The sequence below is a fragment of the Hemitrygon akajei genome, chromosome 8, assembly GCF_048418815.1.
Source record: "Hemitrygon akajei chromosome 8, sHemAka1.3, whole genome shotgun sequence".
Taxonomy (NCBI): Eukaryota; Metazoa; Chordata; class Chondrichthyes; order Myliobatiformes; family Dasyatidae; genus Hemitrygon; species Hemitrygon akajei.
In genome coordinates this window covers 16389189-16409282 of record NC_133131.1, presented here as the reverse complement: position 1 = coordinate 16409282, position 20094 = coordinate 16389189, and the positions used below count along the sequence as shown (strand labels likewise).

The 20094-nt window shown below is 38.2% G+C and overlaps 1 protein-coding gene across 5 annotated transcripts in view; it reads left to right on the top strand.

The window, feature by feature from the left end:
• LOC140731677 (vascular endothelial zinc finger 1-like) overlaps window positions 1-20094 on the top strand; it is a 50266-nt gene that overhangs the window by 19932 nt on the left and 10240 nt on the right. Inside the window, exons 2-6 of one of the 5 annotated variants that reach the window (XM_073053333.1) lie at window positions 2785-3461; window positions 4484-4547; window positions 6981-7152; window positions 8661-8855; window positions 17461-17697. In XM_073053333.1, the coding sequence (XP_072909434.1) occupies window positions 2785-3461; window positions 4484-4547; window positions 6981-7152; window positions 8661-8855; window positions 17461-17678 (1326 nt within the window). In that variant the 3' untranslated portion in view covers window positions 17679-17697. Of the gene's footprint in view, window positions 1-2784; window positions 3462-4483; window positions 4548-6980; window positions 7153-8660; window positions 8856-17460; window positions 17702-20094 lie in introns of all 5 variants that reach the window. The other 4 variants (XM_073053332.1, XM_073053334.1, XM_073053335.1 and 1 more) reach the window with 4 other exon arrangements.

Below are 20094 nucleotides of genomic sequence, written 5' to 3'. Positions count from 1 at the left end.
TTCATAGATGCTGCCTGGCCTGCTGAGTTCCTCCAGCATTTTGTTTGTGTTCCTTTGGATTTTCAGCATCTGCAGATTTCCTCGTGTTTGTGATAGAAATTATATGCTCTGGTTAAGCCAATGTTGAGGGAGTACAGTCTGCAAACCTGAGAGGCATGAAAGGTGCTTGGATGGATTAAAGGTAGATTGCCAGAATATTATTTGGACACATGATCTAAGTACTTTTTTAAACAGCTGTGATGACCCACCATTGCTCCGAGCAGGAAATTTTTATACGTCCTGAAAACTGTGGTGCCTTAATTATTTACGTGTTAAGAAAATTCCAGCTGCGTGGCAGCAGAGTCTGTGTGTGGGGGAGCATTTCAGTTACTGTGCAGCCCCGCACCCGAGCAGCTTACGGGGAACAATGCACAAGATAGAGGTGTACAACTTGAAATTAAGAACATTGAGGAGGTGATTTGAAATTCTCCAGATATTAAGAACTAATACTAAGAGACACCATTTGGGGAGGTTGCCAGCAAGGGCATTGTTCTAAAATTTAAATAAGGTATTATAAAATACAAGCAAGAATACTTCTGTAAGATTGTCATAGAAGTTTAGAATTGTCTTTGGCAAGCTATAATAAATCTGGGCTGGTTGATAATCTCAAAAAGAAAATTAACTAGAGGATATTGAGCAAAAACTCATGTGAAGTGTTGGGTCACTTATGACAATGGATAAGAGGAAACTTGAGGAATAAAATGCCTCCCTATCCTGTTCCTCAATGTCATTAAGCTGTTCAGTACAATAATAGAGATAACCCAGATGGAACCTATCCACAAGTAAGGTAAGTATTGCCTGGACAGTTAACACCCTATCATTATAGAAGTGATAATGTTATTGACAACTCAGTGAAGTTGTTACTCAGACACTGCAATGATCTCATTGATGCTTAATTCATTTTGTGCAAAAAAGATTTTATGGATGTATATGCAATATCTGAGTAGCATTGAGAGAATGAAAAGGATTGCCCAAAGTAATCATCAGTTGGGTGGAGCACCAAGGAGTCCTTTTTCAAAGTGACTGAGAATAATTTAAACCCCTCTGGCTCAAATCACATATGACACTCATGAGGCCAAAAGTGTTCTTTGAAAGTTTCCCAGGAGTTCTCAGAGTAGTGTGCTCAATTTTTCCCCCCAGCTGCAAGGTCAGAAATAGGACTTAAGAGTGTTGGCATCATTCACTGATAATGAAACTGCCACTGTGATCCTTAAAGCAGGTGATGAGTGTTAGTATCCAATTGATGACAGTCTTGAACAAGTGGATGGCTGTTAAATTCCCACTTGGTGGTATTGGCTAAAAGCTTCACAGGTTTGTCTCAACAGGGTACCAAAGCCATTAGCTCCAGACGTGTCCTAGATCAAGCAACACCATGATGCAAAATGCTTTGATTTGTTAAAAATTAACCTGTTTTCAAGTGGCTTGATGGCATTCAGGATATGCCGGTACACTTGACTGATTCTCCAGCTGCCCACCCCATCGTGATCATGCTATGGTTATAGTATTTGTGACTTGCCAAATGTATTAGACTGACTTGCTGAGATAAACTTCAACAGACACCTTGATTTCTGTTACTAAGAAGAATGATGATAATGTCAAGGGAATGTCCTCACCCACTTCTCCCCACCCCGAGTTGCACACAATTCTAACTTTGATGCATTTTCTACCCTTTGTCTCTGTTCAGTAATCTGAGTTTTCTACCTTGCACCTTTGAGGATGATGTTCATCACAAGGACCACGGCTGATTTTGAAGATTGACTGCAAGCTTCTCAGTGAACTCTGACATTGCATTTGACCTTGACCTTGCAAGCATTGTTTATGTCCTGAGGATCCATCATTTTAAAAATACATTGGGTGCTGTTGTTCGTAGCCTGCTAGTATCATGTCCAAATGTCTGGACTCCATGATTGTCATCAAAATGTGATCTGGCACAATGTCAGTATATTTAACTTCTGAGGTATGGATTAGTATGGATTCGGCCCTTCCAGACCTTTGAGCCACACCACCTGGTAATCCCAGCCTAATCACAGGACACTTTACAATACCCAATTAACCTATCAACTCTTAGGTCTTTGCTCTCTGGGAGGAAACCCACATGGTCACATATAATTGTTACAGTCTTGTGTCAACTAAAACAGATCATATCTGGGTAGAATTTAATTTGGGGGCTCTGGAAGTTTGAGACAGTCATTTGGGGATATATTGTAAAAATACTTGTTTTTGTACTGTGGCTGCTTTGGTTATGGATGCACTTGCCAATGTTCCATTGCTGTTACAAGTTCAGGTTGCATAAAGCCAATCCAAGTCAATCATGGCAGTTGTCAAAAAAAACCACTGCTGGAGGATCTTGAAGTTAGGCAATAGCTGCTGAGGCAAAAGGATAGTCAACATTTCAAGTCGAGACCCTACATCAGGATATTGGGATCCTGAAGTAGGGTCTCGACAAGAAACCTGGATTATTTCTTTGTCTCCCCGGATACTGCCTATCCTGCTGAGTTCCTATCCTGCGGTTCTTTGCTCCAGATTGCAGCATTCGCATTCCTTTGGGTCTCCATATTTCAGTTAATCTACTAACGAGTTATTATGCAGGTAAGGGAACGCCAAGTTTATACAAGTACAGAACCAATATGAAGGGCTTTAAAGTGTGTCAACTTCTCAACGTGTAGGTGGGATCAGTTCATCTGAAGAAAGAGAGGTGGTATTGAAGTACAACAGTTTTCAGCTGACTCTCGCTTTGTTTTGTAGGCAGCTGATGTCTCGCAGCAGCAACACCAGCAACATGTGCAGAATAACCTGCTGCCGATATTGCATTCAGCCAGTGAGCCCCGTGAGCAAGTCCCCGTGACAGCGCTGCCTGCAGCTCCAAAAACCCCTGATCCCAAAGAAGCGCCAAAGCCTGCGGTGACTGTAGAGAAGAAGGAGAAAACCAGAACACCAGTGATTTGCAGTTACTGCAGCAAGGCATTCAGAGACAGTTATCACCTGCGGCGGCATGAGTCGTGCCACACAGGAATCAAGTTGGTCTCACGGCCGAGAAAAGTACCAACCATGGTTTCATTGATGTCGTCGACACCCAGTGTGGTTGGCACGGCGTCGCTGGTGTCGACCGTAGCAGGGATGCTGACCACGACAGCTGCCTCCACATCTACCGTCACCAGCAGCACCTCAGCAGTCACAGCCAGCAAGAATGCAAACAGGCGAGTGAAGAAGAACCACGGCTGCGAACTGTGCGGCAAAGCATTCCGCGACGTTTACCACCTCAACCGGCACAAACTTTCACACTCGGACGAAAAGCCGTTTGAGTGTCCAATTTGCCAGCAACGTTTCAAGAGAAAGGATCGCATGAGTTATCATGTGCGGTCACACGAAGGGGGCATCAACAAACCTTACATCTGCAGCCTTTGTGGAAAGGGATTCTCCAGGTAAATAAGATGAGATTCAGTAGGATGATGTGGAAAAGAACGTGGGCCATTGCAGATAGACTACAAATAGCAAAAGAGAAATAACTGAAAACACTGAATGTTGAGTTTATTGTCACTTGCACAAGTATGTGTATGCAAAGTTATAAAGAAAAACTTAATTGCAGTAGCATCACAGGCATGCAGTATAATGTAATCAGCAGGTCAGGCACTATTCATGTTAATGTTGCAGGTAAGAGACCCTTTATCAGTATTGGGGGGGGGGAGATAAAAAATAAAGATGGAGTAAGTGATGTTAGGGCGAAATTGGTAATGGAGCAGTTGAGAGAAATTGAGCTTCAGCTGTTTCAGTTGCCATAGCAGTGCTGTACAACATGCTCTAAGTTTGTTTTTTTTTAGGGACTTTGCTCAGAGATACCATTTTCCATACTATAGCCAGGTGGATATATGATGTGCAGTCTCTTATGCTTTTATCAGGAATTTATATTGTATGTTTTAAAATACTTTTGTTTGAAAGAAATAGGTAATTGCAGACTGAATATATATGTTTTGGTTAAAGGTTTGAAACTTGGAAGATAATTTTTACTTAGTCCATATACAATTTTATGAACTTGTCAGTTTCAGAGGCTGTTTTTTTATTGGCTAATCCTAATAAACATTAGTTTCAATAAGTTGAAATATGAACAGGAAAATTTTATAAGTTCAACATGGTTGATGAAACATCCTGGTACATGATAGGACATCTTTTTCTTTAATCCTTTGACTTCCTCTGTTGTGAATATTGGATTGACTGCGGACTCTGCTAAGGTACTGAGGATAATAAAAGTAGTTACTGCTGTCTCAGGCAAAATCAGCTAACATCACAGACTGATGCTTTGGAGCTTCTCTGTAATGTGGACAGATATTATCTTGGGGTTGTGCATATGCTTATACAATCATCAAACAGCTTTTCTGATAGTTTTAAAATGTAAGTGTGGTATTTATTATATTTAAATCTAATCCAATGCCTTCTTTTTCCTCTCCAGGCCTGATCATCTGAGCTGTCATGTCAAACATGTTCATTCCACAGAGAGACCCTTCAAATGCCAAGTAACTTCCTATTTTTCTGTTTTAAAGCCAGTTAAGAGGTATTGTCCAAATGGATAAAGAAATGTTCAAAGATTGTCAATTTCAAAAGGCTGTCAAAAGTTCCAAAACTGTTCTTTAAATCTAAGTATTCTATATAATTTTCTTACTGCACACTTTGCAATTCCCACTGGAAGAAGGTGGTGAAGCGGTCCATTGCCAAGTGCTACCAGGGCATTCCCTTGGGTTAGTAGCTAGCTTAGTTGAGGGATGCGGGGAAGGGCTGCTACCCAAACTTTACTCAACTCTATTTCCTCTCTCTTCTTCCCCACTGCCCCTCTCCCACAACCTGCACTTACTTCACCCTTCCCTTCCTTTGGGAAGACTGACTTAACAATCATAAAAGAGAATCATTGATTAAGGTCTTCCATTTACAAACCAAGTGCTGAAGTGTCCACCTGTTGCTCACTGGGGATCACAATTACTTGATTTGCTTTCTGCTGTTTAACGTTCTTCTGGTTTTTTTGGAAAATATTATAGAAATGTACATCTTTAAGTGGGGTTGTGATTATTGTTATTACACATTTTTCCAAAGTTAATGGAGAAAAAGTTAAAGCTGTCCAAAGTTAATGTTGTGCAATGGAGGACAATTTCAAAAAATGAGTACGAACAACCGTGTGCTTTGAAGCTGCGGCAAGGTTAGGCTGTTTCCTGAGTTTCAAGAAAGGGAAAATAGATTACTGGGAATGTTTCTCGAATTGGTTGATAAATAGGGAGAATTGCATTCCTACTGATTCTAAAAGGTTTCTTGTTATGACTAAGGTGGTGGAAGTACAGGTAATTAGGCATATAGTTCATTAAACAGTATTAGTTAAAAGGAGAAATAAGTGTGCTAGAGCCAATAGTATCAAGCATTAGAAATCTTTAAACAAAACCATTGCAAGCAAGTGTCTTATGAGAAATATATTGTTTATTTCTCCACCCTATTTAGATAATAAAAGATAGGAGTAGAATTAGGCCATTTGACCATCAAGTTTGCTCTGCCATTCCTTTATGACTGATTTATTATCACACTCAACCCCAATCTCCTGCTTCTCCCTGTAACCCTTGACACCCTTACTAATCAAAACCCTATCCGTCTTCACTTTAGGTATAATGACTTGGCCTCCATAGCCATCTGTGGCAACAGATTCCACAGATTCACAAAACTCTGGCTAAAGAAATTCCTCCTCATCTCCCTTCTAAAAGGAAGTGTTTCTAATTCAAGGATCTGTCCTCTCCCATTATTAGAAACATCCTTTACACGTACCCTCCATCTAAGCCTTTCAGTTTTTGGTAGATTTCAATTAATTTTGGCTTCTACTTGGTACCTTTTTATTTGAAAGCTCCACGCAAATGATTGATGTGAACAGTATTTCTATTTTATGATATTCTGGTCCTAATACTTGTCCCTACTCCCTAATTTCAATCATAAATGGAAAAGATAATTTATTCCTGTGATTGATTAAAACAAGTGTTGTATCATCAGGAGTGATATCAGAATTCCTAGTTAATTCAATTCCCATTCTCACCCCCTCCCCCATTTCCCATGCACACCCAAATTTAAAATTATTTAGATTAGATCCACTAAAAGGTTCTAAATTGGCAATTGTTGGTTGAAATATCATAGTCAAGGTGAGCAAATGGAGTTACCAAACAGGTAAGTCGTGTTGTACAGTAGTTGATTAGAAGTGAGAGGGTGAGTAGCAAATAGGTGCTGAAATGGCACTAGCCTGTCGTATATCTGGCTTCACCTGAACACTAAAGCCGAGTACACTGACCCCTTTAATAGATAGAGTAATTGATCATCAGATATTAATTTCTTAATACTGTTAAATATTTTCAACCATAAATTGAGTTTATATCTTAAAAACCTTCCAGTTCCTCCACACTTCTCATGGCAATGAGATACCAACTTTAGTAAGTAAGCAAACCCACATGGGGTTCATGTTATTTTACATTTTGGATTAACTGCATCATTTTCCATCTAGATAATCAATCAGGGTCCAGCGTCTGGGGTTCTGTCAGTGTCATTGTAATCAGCCGTGATGCTTTCTTCATTAATGATAATAAAATAATTCCTGTTTATCCAACATCTGCTTGGTTTGCTATGAAGTTGCTTACAGCACCTTGTCCTACAGAGAAGTCCAAGTGTGAAACAGTAGAAGAGTTGTGTGTTGTGTTTTACAGTATATCAGCCAAAACTTATAGAATGCCTATAGGAATTGGTTCTTGGAGCTAATTTTAGTTTTTTCATATATATAGAAGATATTCATTTGGAAAATAATTGAAATATATAATGGTATAATATTGTTAAGTATGCTGACTTTTCCTAGTTGTTCAATATGAAAATGTGACTTAGCTAATATATTTTGTGAAGCAAATGAAGTCACTGATAGTTGTCTTGTATCCTCATAGACATGTGATGCAGCCTTTGCCACCAAAGATCGCCTGCGTTCACACATGATCCGCCACGAAGGGAAGGTGTCCTGCCACATCTGTGGTAAACTGCTGAGTGCAGCTTACATCTCTAACCACATCAAAATGCATAATCACAATCAAAATCACAACTGCAATGTCTGTAACAAAGGTATGGTATTCTTGTAGAATTCTTGGATACATTTTAAAGGAAAACCTACAACTGCACATTCTCGAATCTGAAGCAATGCTGGAAAAACCAGTTTCTTGGTGTTAAGTCATTGCTCCCATTTCTGCAATTGAGCAAAAGAGTTTTGTACCTCTTGATGAAGGTGTTTAGTAAAAGTGGTTTCTTATCGCTATTTTCTTGGATAGTCCCAAATTATAATCACAAACTTGGAAGGAAAGACATTAGCCCACCGTTTTATTTTTGAAAGTCTATTTTTTAAAAATTGGCTTTATTGCAGGTGTTTTGTTGAGAAAATTGGTTTCTATATTAAGTGGAGAACTTTTAGTCAACAGTCATCATGGCAACTGAGTGCTTTTAAATTCTGCCTGAACTACGATTAGAAATTAAAAACACTGGAAGAAAAAAATATAGTTTCTTCTAACATTGCCACCTGTTGACATAAATTAATAAGTGCTGCCCTGAACGAGTTCCTTCTCACTCTTAAGTCAGGTGTTGGTAAAATTGGAAAGTAATGACAAAGTTTGAACAGTTGTGATATTTTTCTTCTTTGGTAATTACTGTGTAACTGGGAATGTCTTAAGCATTTTTTAAAGAGTTCCTTTTTTTTTACAAGCCAATTCCCAGAAAATTTTATTCCACAGTTAAGAGTGCTTAACTATTCAAATGAGAGTTCCAGTTTAGAGTCCCATTACTGCTACTCAGTTAGTCCCTAAAAGATGTTCTGTTCAGACTACTTGATGCATTTTTTTTTAGAAGAAACAGCCTGATGTTGCCTAACTGAGCTCCATTTGAAGTATGATTTTGCCAATAAAGCTGTAGCTTCCAAAAGTTTTAATTAATTTCCACACCAAAGTGCCCTTTTCCATATTCGTATAAATGCTCGGTTATTCTGATGCCAATGATATATTGCAACAGCTACCTAAAATTAAAGTTAGATTGTTTTATAATTTTCTCATTTTATCTTACCTTTAGTCTTAAATAACAGAGGAAGCTTTCAATCCTAGGGCACAATTCCTGACTCTGGCATGATAACAAAAATATTTGCAAGTCCTCACCTATTTGAGAATGCAGCTTGGCCATATTTCTCTCTAACTCCTTTTCCTAAAGTCAGTGTTCCTAAAACTACTCCAACAAGTAATTTCTGCTTCATTATTTTAAAACTTGGATTCCCTTGCTTACAAAGCGTTACAGTAATTCTGACGTATTATTTATGCAATGAGACAGCAATTTACTGAAGAAAATCTTTAGTAAATCAGAGTGACATTGCATACTGCAGTTGCATAAAAATTCTCAGGGAATTTTGTATTGCCAGTTAACAATTTAACAGGTTTCATCAAATGTAATCCTGATGTCTTATGATAAAATGTGCTGACTTGTTTAACATTATGAACTTTTTTTTTTGAAATAAGGCTTTTAAATACCCCTGAAGTTGTGGATGTGAAGCTGTTTGTGTTTAGTTTTCATCACCTAAAATCCCTATCTTTGTGTAGGTTTCACCACGGCTGCCTACCTTCGGGTCCATGCTCGAAATCACCACGGTGTCCATTACAAGTCTCAAAGATTTGTGTGCGAGCAGTGTGGCCTGCAGTGTCAGTCCCACAATCACCTGATTGGCCACAAGAAAAGTCACATGGGAGAGACCCCAACTTCCAGTGCCTCCTCTGTGGCAGCAGTGGCTTTAAAAGGCAAGCATCTCCATAAATGTCACCTGGAGAAAGCTCCACTCCTACCAGGTCATTTTGTAATCAAAAGATTAGCCCTTTGGGATTCTTGAGTGATGGTGGTTGGGATGGTGGGTAATCCTGAAGATTGCAGTCTTGAGTCAACCCTTCAGTAAAAGAGGAAATGTTCCTTTTTTAGTGTAATCGACAATCAAGTTTTTATTTATCTGGGACCAGTGGCACCATTTTTAAAGTATAAATTTATTTAATGGTCTAATTCAAGCTGTCTATGCTTTTTGCTGTCTCTCAGTGTTTTTGGCACTGATTAAAAGATTGGTTTGTAAAAATCATTTCAATCACAATTTTTCCATAATTTCTTTTGAGAACCTTGCAAAAATTGTGAAACTGTACTTCTAGTTTAAATGGAGCAGTGATTTTAAATAAAACCATTGCAATTTACTCAACAAAGTAAACATCCAGTATCTCAGGTTTTATTTTAACCCTTTACAGTTCTGCATTTAAAATAACATGATTTTCCCTTTAGTTGCAATAGATAGCTGTTGCATGAAATCTTTATATCGGGGGGTGGGGGGGGGGGAGTAGACAATGGTAGCACTCAATATAAAGTGCTAATTTCTTTTGTTCCTATTTTGAGGTTATAGAAATATTACTACTTGTTTAAATTCATTGCCATTTCTATGCTAAACTGCACCAAGAAGTACTCTCCAGGGTTTTCAATTTCATTTTTTGCTAATAGACTTCTGCAGGCAAAGCCAGCATTTATTGCCCATTTTAATTGTCCTTGAAAAGACGGTGATAATGCGTCATGGTTGTGAGCCACTGCAGTCGTGGTGAAAGTACTTCCACAATGCTGTTGAGTTGGAAGTTCCAAGATTAACTAGTTAGAGGATCACTTAAATTGCCATGGCATTGAAGATTACAGGCCAAGTGCAGGTAAATGAGATTGGTATTAAATGGTCTTAACGGTACCTAATGGTTATCATGGGCATGATCAGTGGAAAGTTCCTGTATTGTCCTATTTAAACCCAGTGAATGACAAAACGGCTAATATTTCCAAGTCTGCATGGCATGCTCTTGCAGGGGAACCTGCAGTTGAAAGTTCCCAATGTGCATGAAGTTTTTGCCTTGGCAATGGAGATTGCAGGTTAGCTGTAGCCTAGCCAACTGCATTGCAGTGTATAGATGGCACATACTTCATCCACTGTACGATGGTGTAGTTGGGAGAAGAGTGGTTTACTAGTCAAGTTGTAGTGCTTTGGCCTGCATAGAGCAAAGTTTCTTCAGTTATGGAGCCATGTACATTCAAGCATCATGCTCCAGGCTTGTCTTGTAGATGGTGGAAAGGCTTTCAGATCTCGAAGTGAGTCACTCACCACAGGACACACAGCCTCTAACCTGTGCTCGCAAGCCAGAATATTTATGTGATGTGTCCAGTTGAGTTGGTCAAGGGTGACCACCCCTCTTTCCCTACACTTCTATCTCACCACCACCTACATCCCCCATGATGTTGATGACAGATGATTAATTGATTATGGTGCCATTGAACGTCAAGACTCTCTTGTTGGTCATGGTCATTGACTGGCATGTAAACATAACTTACAACTTATTAGTACATGCCTGAATGTTGTCCGATCTTGTTGCTTATTGGCTGGATTGCTATCTCTCAGCATTACAACTGGAAATAAAACTGGAATCATCAGACAATGTATTCACTTTTGATCTTCTGATGGAAGGAACGTCACTGAACCAGCCAAAGTTGGCTGGGCGTAAGATATTGCCCTGAGGAACTCCTGCTATAATGTCCTGGGGCTGAAATGACTGTCTGTCAAGAACAAGCCATATTCCTCTCTGCAAGTGATGACTCCACCTGTTTGAGTGTAAAGCTATTGGTGTTGATTCAGTTTAGTTTTACAAGGCTCCCTGATGGCACACTCATTTAGATGCTGCATAGATATTCAGGGAATTTGCTGTTACCTCACCTCCCTACATCTCCTGTCAGGTCCATAAGATTTATTTTATTAATATGAAATCACCTCTCGTTCTTCCAGAATCAAGTCAATATAAGCTAAGTGTGCCTTTCCTTTCCTCAGTAGAAGCTCCCATCCCAGGAATCAATCTGGCAAGCCTTTGTTACATTCTCTGTGTCACTATTGCAGTGAAGCGATTTTGCTCTTGTGCTCAAAAATTATTTTGCATTGAAGGCCAGTGTGCTGTTTTTCTAATTTCTTGCATTTTTTTTTAGTGATTCATGTTCAAGTGCCCCAGATTGTTTTGGACACAAACATCTTTCAATCTCTCTCCATTTATTTTTCTATAAAAGTGGATAAACATCACATATTTTCCACTTTGTACTGTATTTCATCTGCTGTAGCCTTGTTCATACACATATTACAGGTTGAGCACCCCTTATCCAAAATGCTTGGAGCTATAAGCATTTCAGTTTTGGAATTATTGTGTCTATATAATGAGATACCTTGAGGATGGGACCCAAGTCTAAATACAAAATCCACTTATATTACATATACAGCTTTTACATATACTCTGAGGGTAGTTTTATATAATATTTTTAATAGCTCTCTATCTCAACCGCCCAGATGGACAGTTAGTAGCTGTTTGACATTGTCATCATTTCCGACTTTGAATTTATGTGCTACCAGTAAGAAGTCTTTATCTTGCACTTGTTCATCATACGTATGTACTGATACAGCTGTTCATCATGTTAGATTTTCATCAGCAATCATCTTGGCAGTCTCATCAATGAATTTCTCTGTTGCTTCATGAATAGCAGACGCTTTATCACAGCAAATCTTTAAAAATTTAATGCTGTGCCTTTTCTTAAATTTCTGCAATCAGCCTGCTCTGGATTTTCACAATTTCCTTCAATTTTCAGTTTTTTGTCATAGATTTTGGTTGTTTCATAATAAGCATATCTTTTAAGCAATATATATTTACTCTGCTGACAATTTATTCTTTTAATACAATAACATCTTCATTTTTCACTCTCTGCAGTGTTTTTCTATTTTGCATTAACTTCTGTTCATATGTAAAGTCAGTTCTCAGAAATGTCTGTGGTGCACGGAGACCTGCGGATCATCTGGGAACTTTCCCAGCACCTTTTCCTTTTGTGATGTCATGTCAGCGCTCGAAAAAAAATCAGAGTTGGAGATTTTCGGATAATCCTCATGCAGGGTTCCCTAAAGGTTAAGTTGGTGGTAAGGAAGGCAAATGCAATGTATTCCTTTCAAGAGGACAAGAATATAAAAGTAAAGGTGTATTTCTGAAACTTTATAGGGCACTGTTTGGACCACACTTGGAGTATTGTGAGCAGGTTTAGGCTCCTTGTCTAAAAAATATGTGCTGGCATTGAAGAGGGTCCAGTGGAGGTTTATGTGAATTATCCCAAGAAGGAAAGGGCAGCATTTGATTAATCTGGGCCTATGCTTTCTGGAATTTAGAAGAATGGGGGGGGGGGGGTGTGGAATCTCATTGAAACATCAAATATTGAAAGGCCTAGACACAACAGATGAGGAGAAGGTGATTCCTACAGTGGGGGTGTGGGGACCAGAGGGCACAGCTTCAGATTACAAGGATGTCCCTTTACAATAGAGATGGGGAGGAATTTTGTTAGCCAGAAGGTGGTGATTCTCTGGAATTCATTACCACAGATGTCTGTAGAGATCAAGTCATTGGGTATATTTAAAGTGGAAGTTGATAGGTTCTTGATTAGTGAGGGTGTCAAATGTTACAATAAGAAAGCAGAATGGGGTTGTGAGGGATAATAAATCAGAGATGATGGAATGGCAGACCAGACAATGGGCCAAATGGCCTAATCCTGCTCTTATGTCTTATGTTCTTATGGCCTGTCAATATTGCCTGATGGTTTTTGGATGCTCCTTGATCTCTGGAAGCTCCAGGTAGCCCACACTAACATTTTTACCATCAGCAAGCTTTGGTATTTCCCTGGAGACACTAAGTGATTGCAGATGTTGTAATCTGGATTTAAAACCAAACTGGCGGTCAGGCAACAGCTGGAGACAAAGAGATAGTTAATGTTCTCCTGATGCAATCTAAATGTGTTCTTCTGCCTCTGTAGATGCTGCCTGACTGGCTGAGTTCCTCTAGCAGTTAGCTTATTTGATAATTATTTGCTTCTGTCATCCAAGCTATTACTGTAGTCTGTGAACATCTGGACCACCAGCATAGATCTCTGTGGCAACCTATAATTCAGTCTCTCAACCAGAATATGAACTATTTATTCCTGCTGTTTGTTAACCAATCTTTAGTGTAGATGAGTAATTTAGCCTAATCCTATATGCTGTAATTTTGTTCGATAACCTTTTATGTGGCGCCCTAGTGAAGATGTTCTAAAGGTCCAAATTTATGACATCCATTGGCTCCTGCCTCTCAAAAAATACTGACTGATTTATCAAAAATGATTTACTACAGTGGCTCTATCTGGTCTGGTTGTTACCTTCTAACTGCCTGCTAACATGTCCTGTGAAACTGGACCTGTGAAAAATTATCTCATAGAAATATATAGAATTCATATGGAACTTGATAGGGTGGTTTACCATTTTCTGCCTTCTGCAGATAGTGGAGTGTACATCTGCTATCTTTCTGTAATAAGAAATTCATTTTCAGACCTAAGGAATTTAAAAACAATCACCATCTCCTTAGCCACCTTTTACAAAATCTCGAGATGAAGATCATTGGATACTAGGAATATTCTATTCAATTTTATGCTGATTTCATTCACTCCTGCTTTACTTTGGATCTCTTGTTCTTCATTACTTCTGGGAAATTTTCTATACCTTCACCCACAAAGGGGAAACAAAAAAGTACTTACTTTCTGTGTTATTTTCTCATTATAATTTCTCTTACATCAGTCAGTAAAGGTAGCACTTAGCCTTTGTTAATTGTTATTTGCAAATTGACAGTTTAATATTCTTTGCTTAATTGGTGTCATTGCTTCCCTTCCCTGCGTTTGAAAATTTCCCAATCCTCAGGCTGTTCTTGGCTGTATTGTTTATTATTCTGTTCCTGAAACAGTTCAGGAAATGTATAAGAGCTGGAATGTCATAGTATATAAATGCTCTTTTATCCTGAGAGCTTGGTAGTAATCACTTTGATAGGATGATCTATAATTTTGTGATTGTGATCTTTTTAATTTTTAATTAACATTTGTATTTTTTGTAATTAAAATGCAAAGCTGTCAGATAAAGCCCAAAGTGGAAAATCGCTTGCAAATCCTTTTTGGGCTGGTGGCTGAGGTATTGCTGATGTATGTCATCTTGTAGATCTGGACTGGATGAGTGTTGTACCTCTGTCTGTGTAGAGCCCAGTAATGCTCTACATTGACACACTAAGGACAGCCATTTGAGCAAGTACTGTTCTGAGATCTGTTCTTTAAATTGCACCATTCCTTGAGGGGAAATGGAAAAATCAGAAGCATGGCAGCAATAAAAATCTGCAGACAAGTGACTTCCATTTGCAATTGGATATGAGCTTCTTTGTGTCTTTTCTTCAATAATCTTGAAGTCCATTCGGTGAATTTAATTTTTCCATATTTCCTTATGATGTAGGCCGTTGAGTTTGTGCTAGCTCTTAGAACATTGCTATCAATCCTATTCCCTTAATTTACTTCCTTGATCCACTTCTTTGCATTTTCTAATGATGGGAACTTTCTTTACGGTTTTAACCCACGCCTTTCTTTGATTCAAAAGCTCCATTGGATCCCAGAAATCGCTTAAAAATGCTTCTATAACTTGGGCAAAAACTGAAGTGTACATTCATCCAATTATACAGTTATACATCACTGTTCAGTATCTAGTTTCTTTTTCAAGTGACAATATTTAATGTGTGAGACTGAGTGTAGATCGGTTATTCTACTCTTCAAAATTTTTTAGGTAAGACTGAGAAGTCACTACATAGCAGAAACATGACTAGAAACCTGTTGCTTCTTCACCAACACTCCTTTCCCTTTTCACACTTTAATGATGTAACATTATGTCATCTAAAACTTCCAGTCGCTTTCCCAGCTGGGCCTTGATAAATATTATTTTATAGAATGATCGAATTTTGTAATACTGAGTTCTGAAATACATTGTCAATTATGCATTGTGGATCCATTTTGCAGATAATCATCAAGACTTATTCACCTACATTTTTTTTTTTAACTTTTCATTCAATTATTTCCTGTCCTCAAAAGTTACTGTCAGTTGTCTTCACCAGTTCTATGCCCTAAAATTCATCTTCATAACCACATTTTAGATCTTCCTTTAATTGTTTAGGAAGTGATCTTAATTAAACCTGTACTTGAAGAATTTTGACTGATTAACAAATGGAAATTATTTATCTCATTTTACTTAAAGTGTATGTAATTCTGAATTCTGTTAATTTTCTTTATTATAATTTATAGAGCACTGGTTTCCTTTTAAAACAAAATAACCAAATCCTGATTCTTAATGTTTGGGAATAAAACCATGACAACACCTTACACTTTATTAAATTATTGCGCGCAATTAAAATTAATTTTAAGTTATATAAAACAAGGGAGCTTTGTTTTTAACAACTGTATTGTCAATCATTGTATTTTTAATTTTATAACTATACTTAATCTTCAGAACACATGGGATAGCACATTTGTTTTATTATAGTCATCTGTCTATTGCCATATTCTGAACACCCAGTGGTGCCATGTTAAATTTGAATACATGTTCCATCATGAAATAGCATAGAGTACTTAGGATGTCCCTTATCAAGTGCGACTGCTGAATTGTGGGTAAGTTTTTCATGTGCCAGAGGAGTACTACTTAACTATTGTTGTTGTGTAGACTGTTGATAGAGCAGCTGGAACACTGTTCAAAGTTTAAAAAGTTCAAAGTAAACTTTATTATCAGAGTACTTGTATGTCACCACGTAAAAGCCTGAGAATCATTTTCCTGCGGGCATACTCAGCAAGTCTATATAATAGTAACTATAACAGAATCAATGAAAGATCAACAAAAAGATGACAAACTGTGCAAAAGCAAAGATAAATAAATAGCAATGAATAATGAGTACATGAAATAACAAGTCCTTAAAGTGAGATCATTGGTGGTGAGAACATCTCAGTGGCTGGGCAAGTGAGTGTAATTATCCCCTTTTGTTCAAGAGCCTGATGGTTGAGTGGTAGTGACTGTTCCTGAACCTGGTGGTGCGTATCCTGAGTCTCTTGTACCTTCTACCCGATGCTGCAGTGAGGAAAGAGCATGGCCTGGGTGGTGAGGATCTCTGATAGACACTGCTTTCCTCATCAGGGGCAGAGTAGAATCATCTACTTGTACCATGGTGGTTGAAATGCATGGAACTATTTTTATCTTCCTTCAATTCATTTTGAATTGAATTAAGCGATGCTTTCTGCCTGTGATAGTAAGGGCTTTATATGAAATGAAATACGGCAGTACTATTCCTTTGGGCTTCATCACTTAGTGGTAAACCCCTCACAGTTTGTAACATGTTGTGGTTCTTGCTCAGTGAGTGCTCTATGAATTTGAGATCCAGAGTATTGTGGAGACTGGATGATTGGATGCATTTGGAGAGGAGATGGGTTAAGTTTTGAAAGGTTGGGAAATTGAGGGTTATAGGCAATCGGCACAGAAGAGGAGACAATGCCTAGGGCATATCAGCCATGATCAAATTCAATGACAAACAGGCTTGAGGGACCAGGTGGCTTTCAGCTCTTGTTTCCTGGTGTTCTTGTGTTCTGTGACATTGGGGTGAGGAGGAAGAGCTCTGAATATTGCATGTATCTGATGTCAGGAAAATGCCAATGAATATTTTCAGTAGAACTTTTCAGTTGTTGTTCTTTCAATCAGTAAATCACGTCCACCTGTAGAAGTTTGTGATCCTTCGATTCAAAGGAAGCAACGTGTTTATAATTATTGATCACAGTTGCACACTATGTCAAGTCTGCAGGTAGCGAGCGGCACAACCAGTCATCTCTAAACATCATATCTTTACTAAAACCAAACTAACTTTTTGTAATTGTTTAAAAGGGTGTTGTTAGAATCCGCTCATACCGTTGTCAGTTCTCTGCCATTCAGTGGCTAATCTTCAAGGCCTCTAGGAGGTAAAAGCTGAAATACTGGTTTGAGTAATTTTGTTCATAACTGCAGCTTTACAAATTCAATCAGTGCAGTGCACCATGTATTAATGCTCATTGATTTAAACTGCAAAATGTTAACAACTTTGGGTACACAGCTGAATTTTAATACAAGGCTTTAAAAGTGATCTGGGAGTGAGAGCATTGTCCTGGTAGCTTTGAATATATTGTATACTAATAATATTTTTCCATGTATTCTTTTTATTATCCAGTTTTCTACCCGGTAACTATATTGCATGGATGACTTTATTATAAGTTAAAGATTGCTGTGTTTTACAGTTGCCACATTTTATTTCATATACATCTCCTAAAATGCTGTCCAGTAAATCTTTAAACTCTAGTTCTAAATTTCCATTTTCAATCCACTAACCCAAGTTAGAGACATTAGAAACAAAAACTTGATGCTGCTTATTATTTTGTTAGTGTTATAACAAACAATTGCCTGAGTTTGCTTTTTTAATTTAGATTTTCCTCCCATGGATGCCACTTTTTCCCTCGCATCCCCCTTCAGGGGAGGACTTCACTACAGCTACTGTCAATGCCACTCCACAATTGGCCAGCAGGAAGCGCAATTGAAATGGGGCGAGTTGGATTCTGCCTGCTTTCCTGCCACCTCACCCCACCTGACATGGAATGCATTGGTACTGCGTGGCGCTTCATCTAGCGGCCCAGTTGAGAACTGACAAAACTTACCAAGCTGAGGCAAGTGAGTTGGAGTGACAGGCAGTCTCGGGACTCGAACTTGCGAGCTTTGTTTGCAAGGCTGTTGGGTTGCCTTTGTTTTTTCATAAAGGGAATGGAATGGACAGAAAAAGATTAAGGGTTTATAGCTGGCAGGGTTCCAGCAACATACTGCTTGATAATGGGGAGCATTTTATGGATTGTAATAAATTGGCAGAAACTTTGGTTTTCCCTGAGATTTTAGTTGGTTGTCTCCTTGGCCCATTTCATGAACTTCTATTTGTTAATTTTGTTTGATTAATCCAATGAACTTTTTTTTAGTCACTATTCATTTTGGTTTAATGATAGGTACAAATCTACCTAATTCTTAATTTTACCATTTTTACCGTCTGTTTAATTGAAATCTCCTCTGAGTTTGCAGGTGAAGCAGTTAATGCCTGGTTCACAGTTGTAATTCAATTACCATTTCAAAGTCATTCATTATATCGTTTTTATATTACTGATTATAAATTGTATATTGCATGTCCAACTGATACTATAGTAATAATGGTGTCACAAGTGTTTATTGCAGCCAAAGGCATTTGTTATGGTAGAAGTTGATAAGTGTGTGCATGTGTAAACCTTATAGTATAAATAATTTGTATGTATTTTATTCAATGATCCTTCTTTGGACATCATCATTTAATAAGACAACATATAAGCTGTATAATTTTGCCTTTAGGTGGATTTCTGTGAGCCAAAACATTTGCAAAGGCCCATTTTTATTTTCACAGCTCCACTAATGCACTGAGGAAAATTTGCTTTGACTTCACCATAGGTTCGCTGGTGAATATGAAAATAAAGTCTGCTGTTTTCTTGCCACAGGAACTCTTTTGAAGTTAACAGATACCTTCATTCTCTGAAACTATTGGTGGCTTCATTACTTTGGTTTATTTTTAGAGATTCCAAATAATTGAGATTACCCCAATAGTATAATTATTTTCTACCCTCTGCCCCACTCCTTGTAAGTAGCCAATAAAGGTTGCTCTTGTAAGACTTGCATCTGTCCAAAGTATTGTCATTTTGCATTACCAATTTATTTTTGAATTCCTTTTCTATTGGCACTTCAGTATGGGTCTGAGTTGGCCAACTGGACAGGTTCCAGGACTTCGTGTTTACAGTTTGGATATGTGAGAAAGGGATGCCTTAGCTCTGTTAATGTTTTGCCATAATGGGAAGTTAATTGACCTTTGCTTAGCATCTCTTATTTTCTCTACCTTGCTACTTGCATTTCACATCTCTCAACTGCCCCACCTTCCTTCCCCATAGAAAACAAAATGCATAATCTGGTCAAAAATATATTCTTAATGGATTTTTTGTGCAAATACACAAACCCTGCTATGTAAATATTACTCTTAACTCCTATACATTGTGTATTATTTGTTTGTTTGTTTGTTGGGATACAATGCAGAATAGGCCCTTCCGGCCCTTAAAGCTGCATTGCTCAGCAACCAGATATAACTCTAGCATAGTAATAGGGCAATTTACAATGACCAATTATCCTTCTAACTGTTATGTCTTTGTTCAGAGGGAGGGAACCACAGCGCCTGAATTGAACTCCGTTCTCGAAAACGACCCAAGCTGTAAGAGTGTTGCATTAACACATGGCACCTTTGCATGCAATTTTCTTGCAAGCAGAGTAGAATAAAGAAATACAATAGAATCAATGAAAAACGACACACAAAGACTGACAAAGCAATAAAGGTGCAAAATAACCCAAACCTCTTATTTTATTGGTTAGCTAGCCTTCATATTTTATTTTTTCTCTCATTATGGCCTTTTAAATTCCCTTCTGTTGGTTTTTAAAAGCCTCCCAATCCTTTACCTTCCACTAATTTTTGCTATATTATATCCCCTTCCTTTTGCATTTATGCCATCTTTGACTTCCCTTGTCAGCCAAAGTTGCCTCATCCTCTCTTTAGGATATTATGCCTTTTGGGTGTATCTTTACGGTGCCTTCGGACTTGCTTCCAGAAACTCTAGCCATTGCTGTTCTGCTGTCGTCCCTGCTAATGTCCCCTTCTAATTAACTTTGGCAGGCTACTTTCTCATGCTTCTGTAATTACTCCACTCTAATACTGACGCAGCTGATTTTAGTTTCTCCTTCTCAAAATGTAGGGTGAATTCTATCATATTATCATTACTGTCTCCTAAGAGTTCCTTTACCTTATGCTCCCTAATCAAATCTGTCATTATATAAAACGCAATCCAGAATTGCTGTTTCCCCAGTGGACTCAGCAGTAATTTGCTCTAAAAATCCATCTTGTAGGCATTCTACAAATTTCCCCTCTTGGGCACCAGTGCCTACCAGATTTTCCCAATTTACCTTGCATGTTGAAATATTTATGATTATTTTAGCATTGCCATTTTTACATGCCC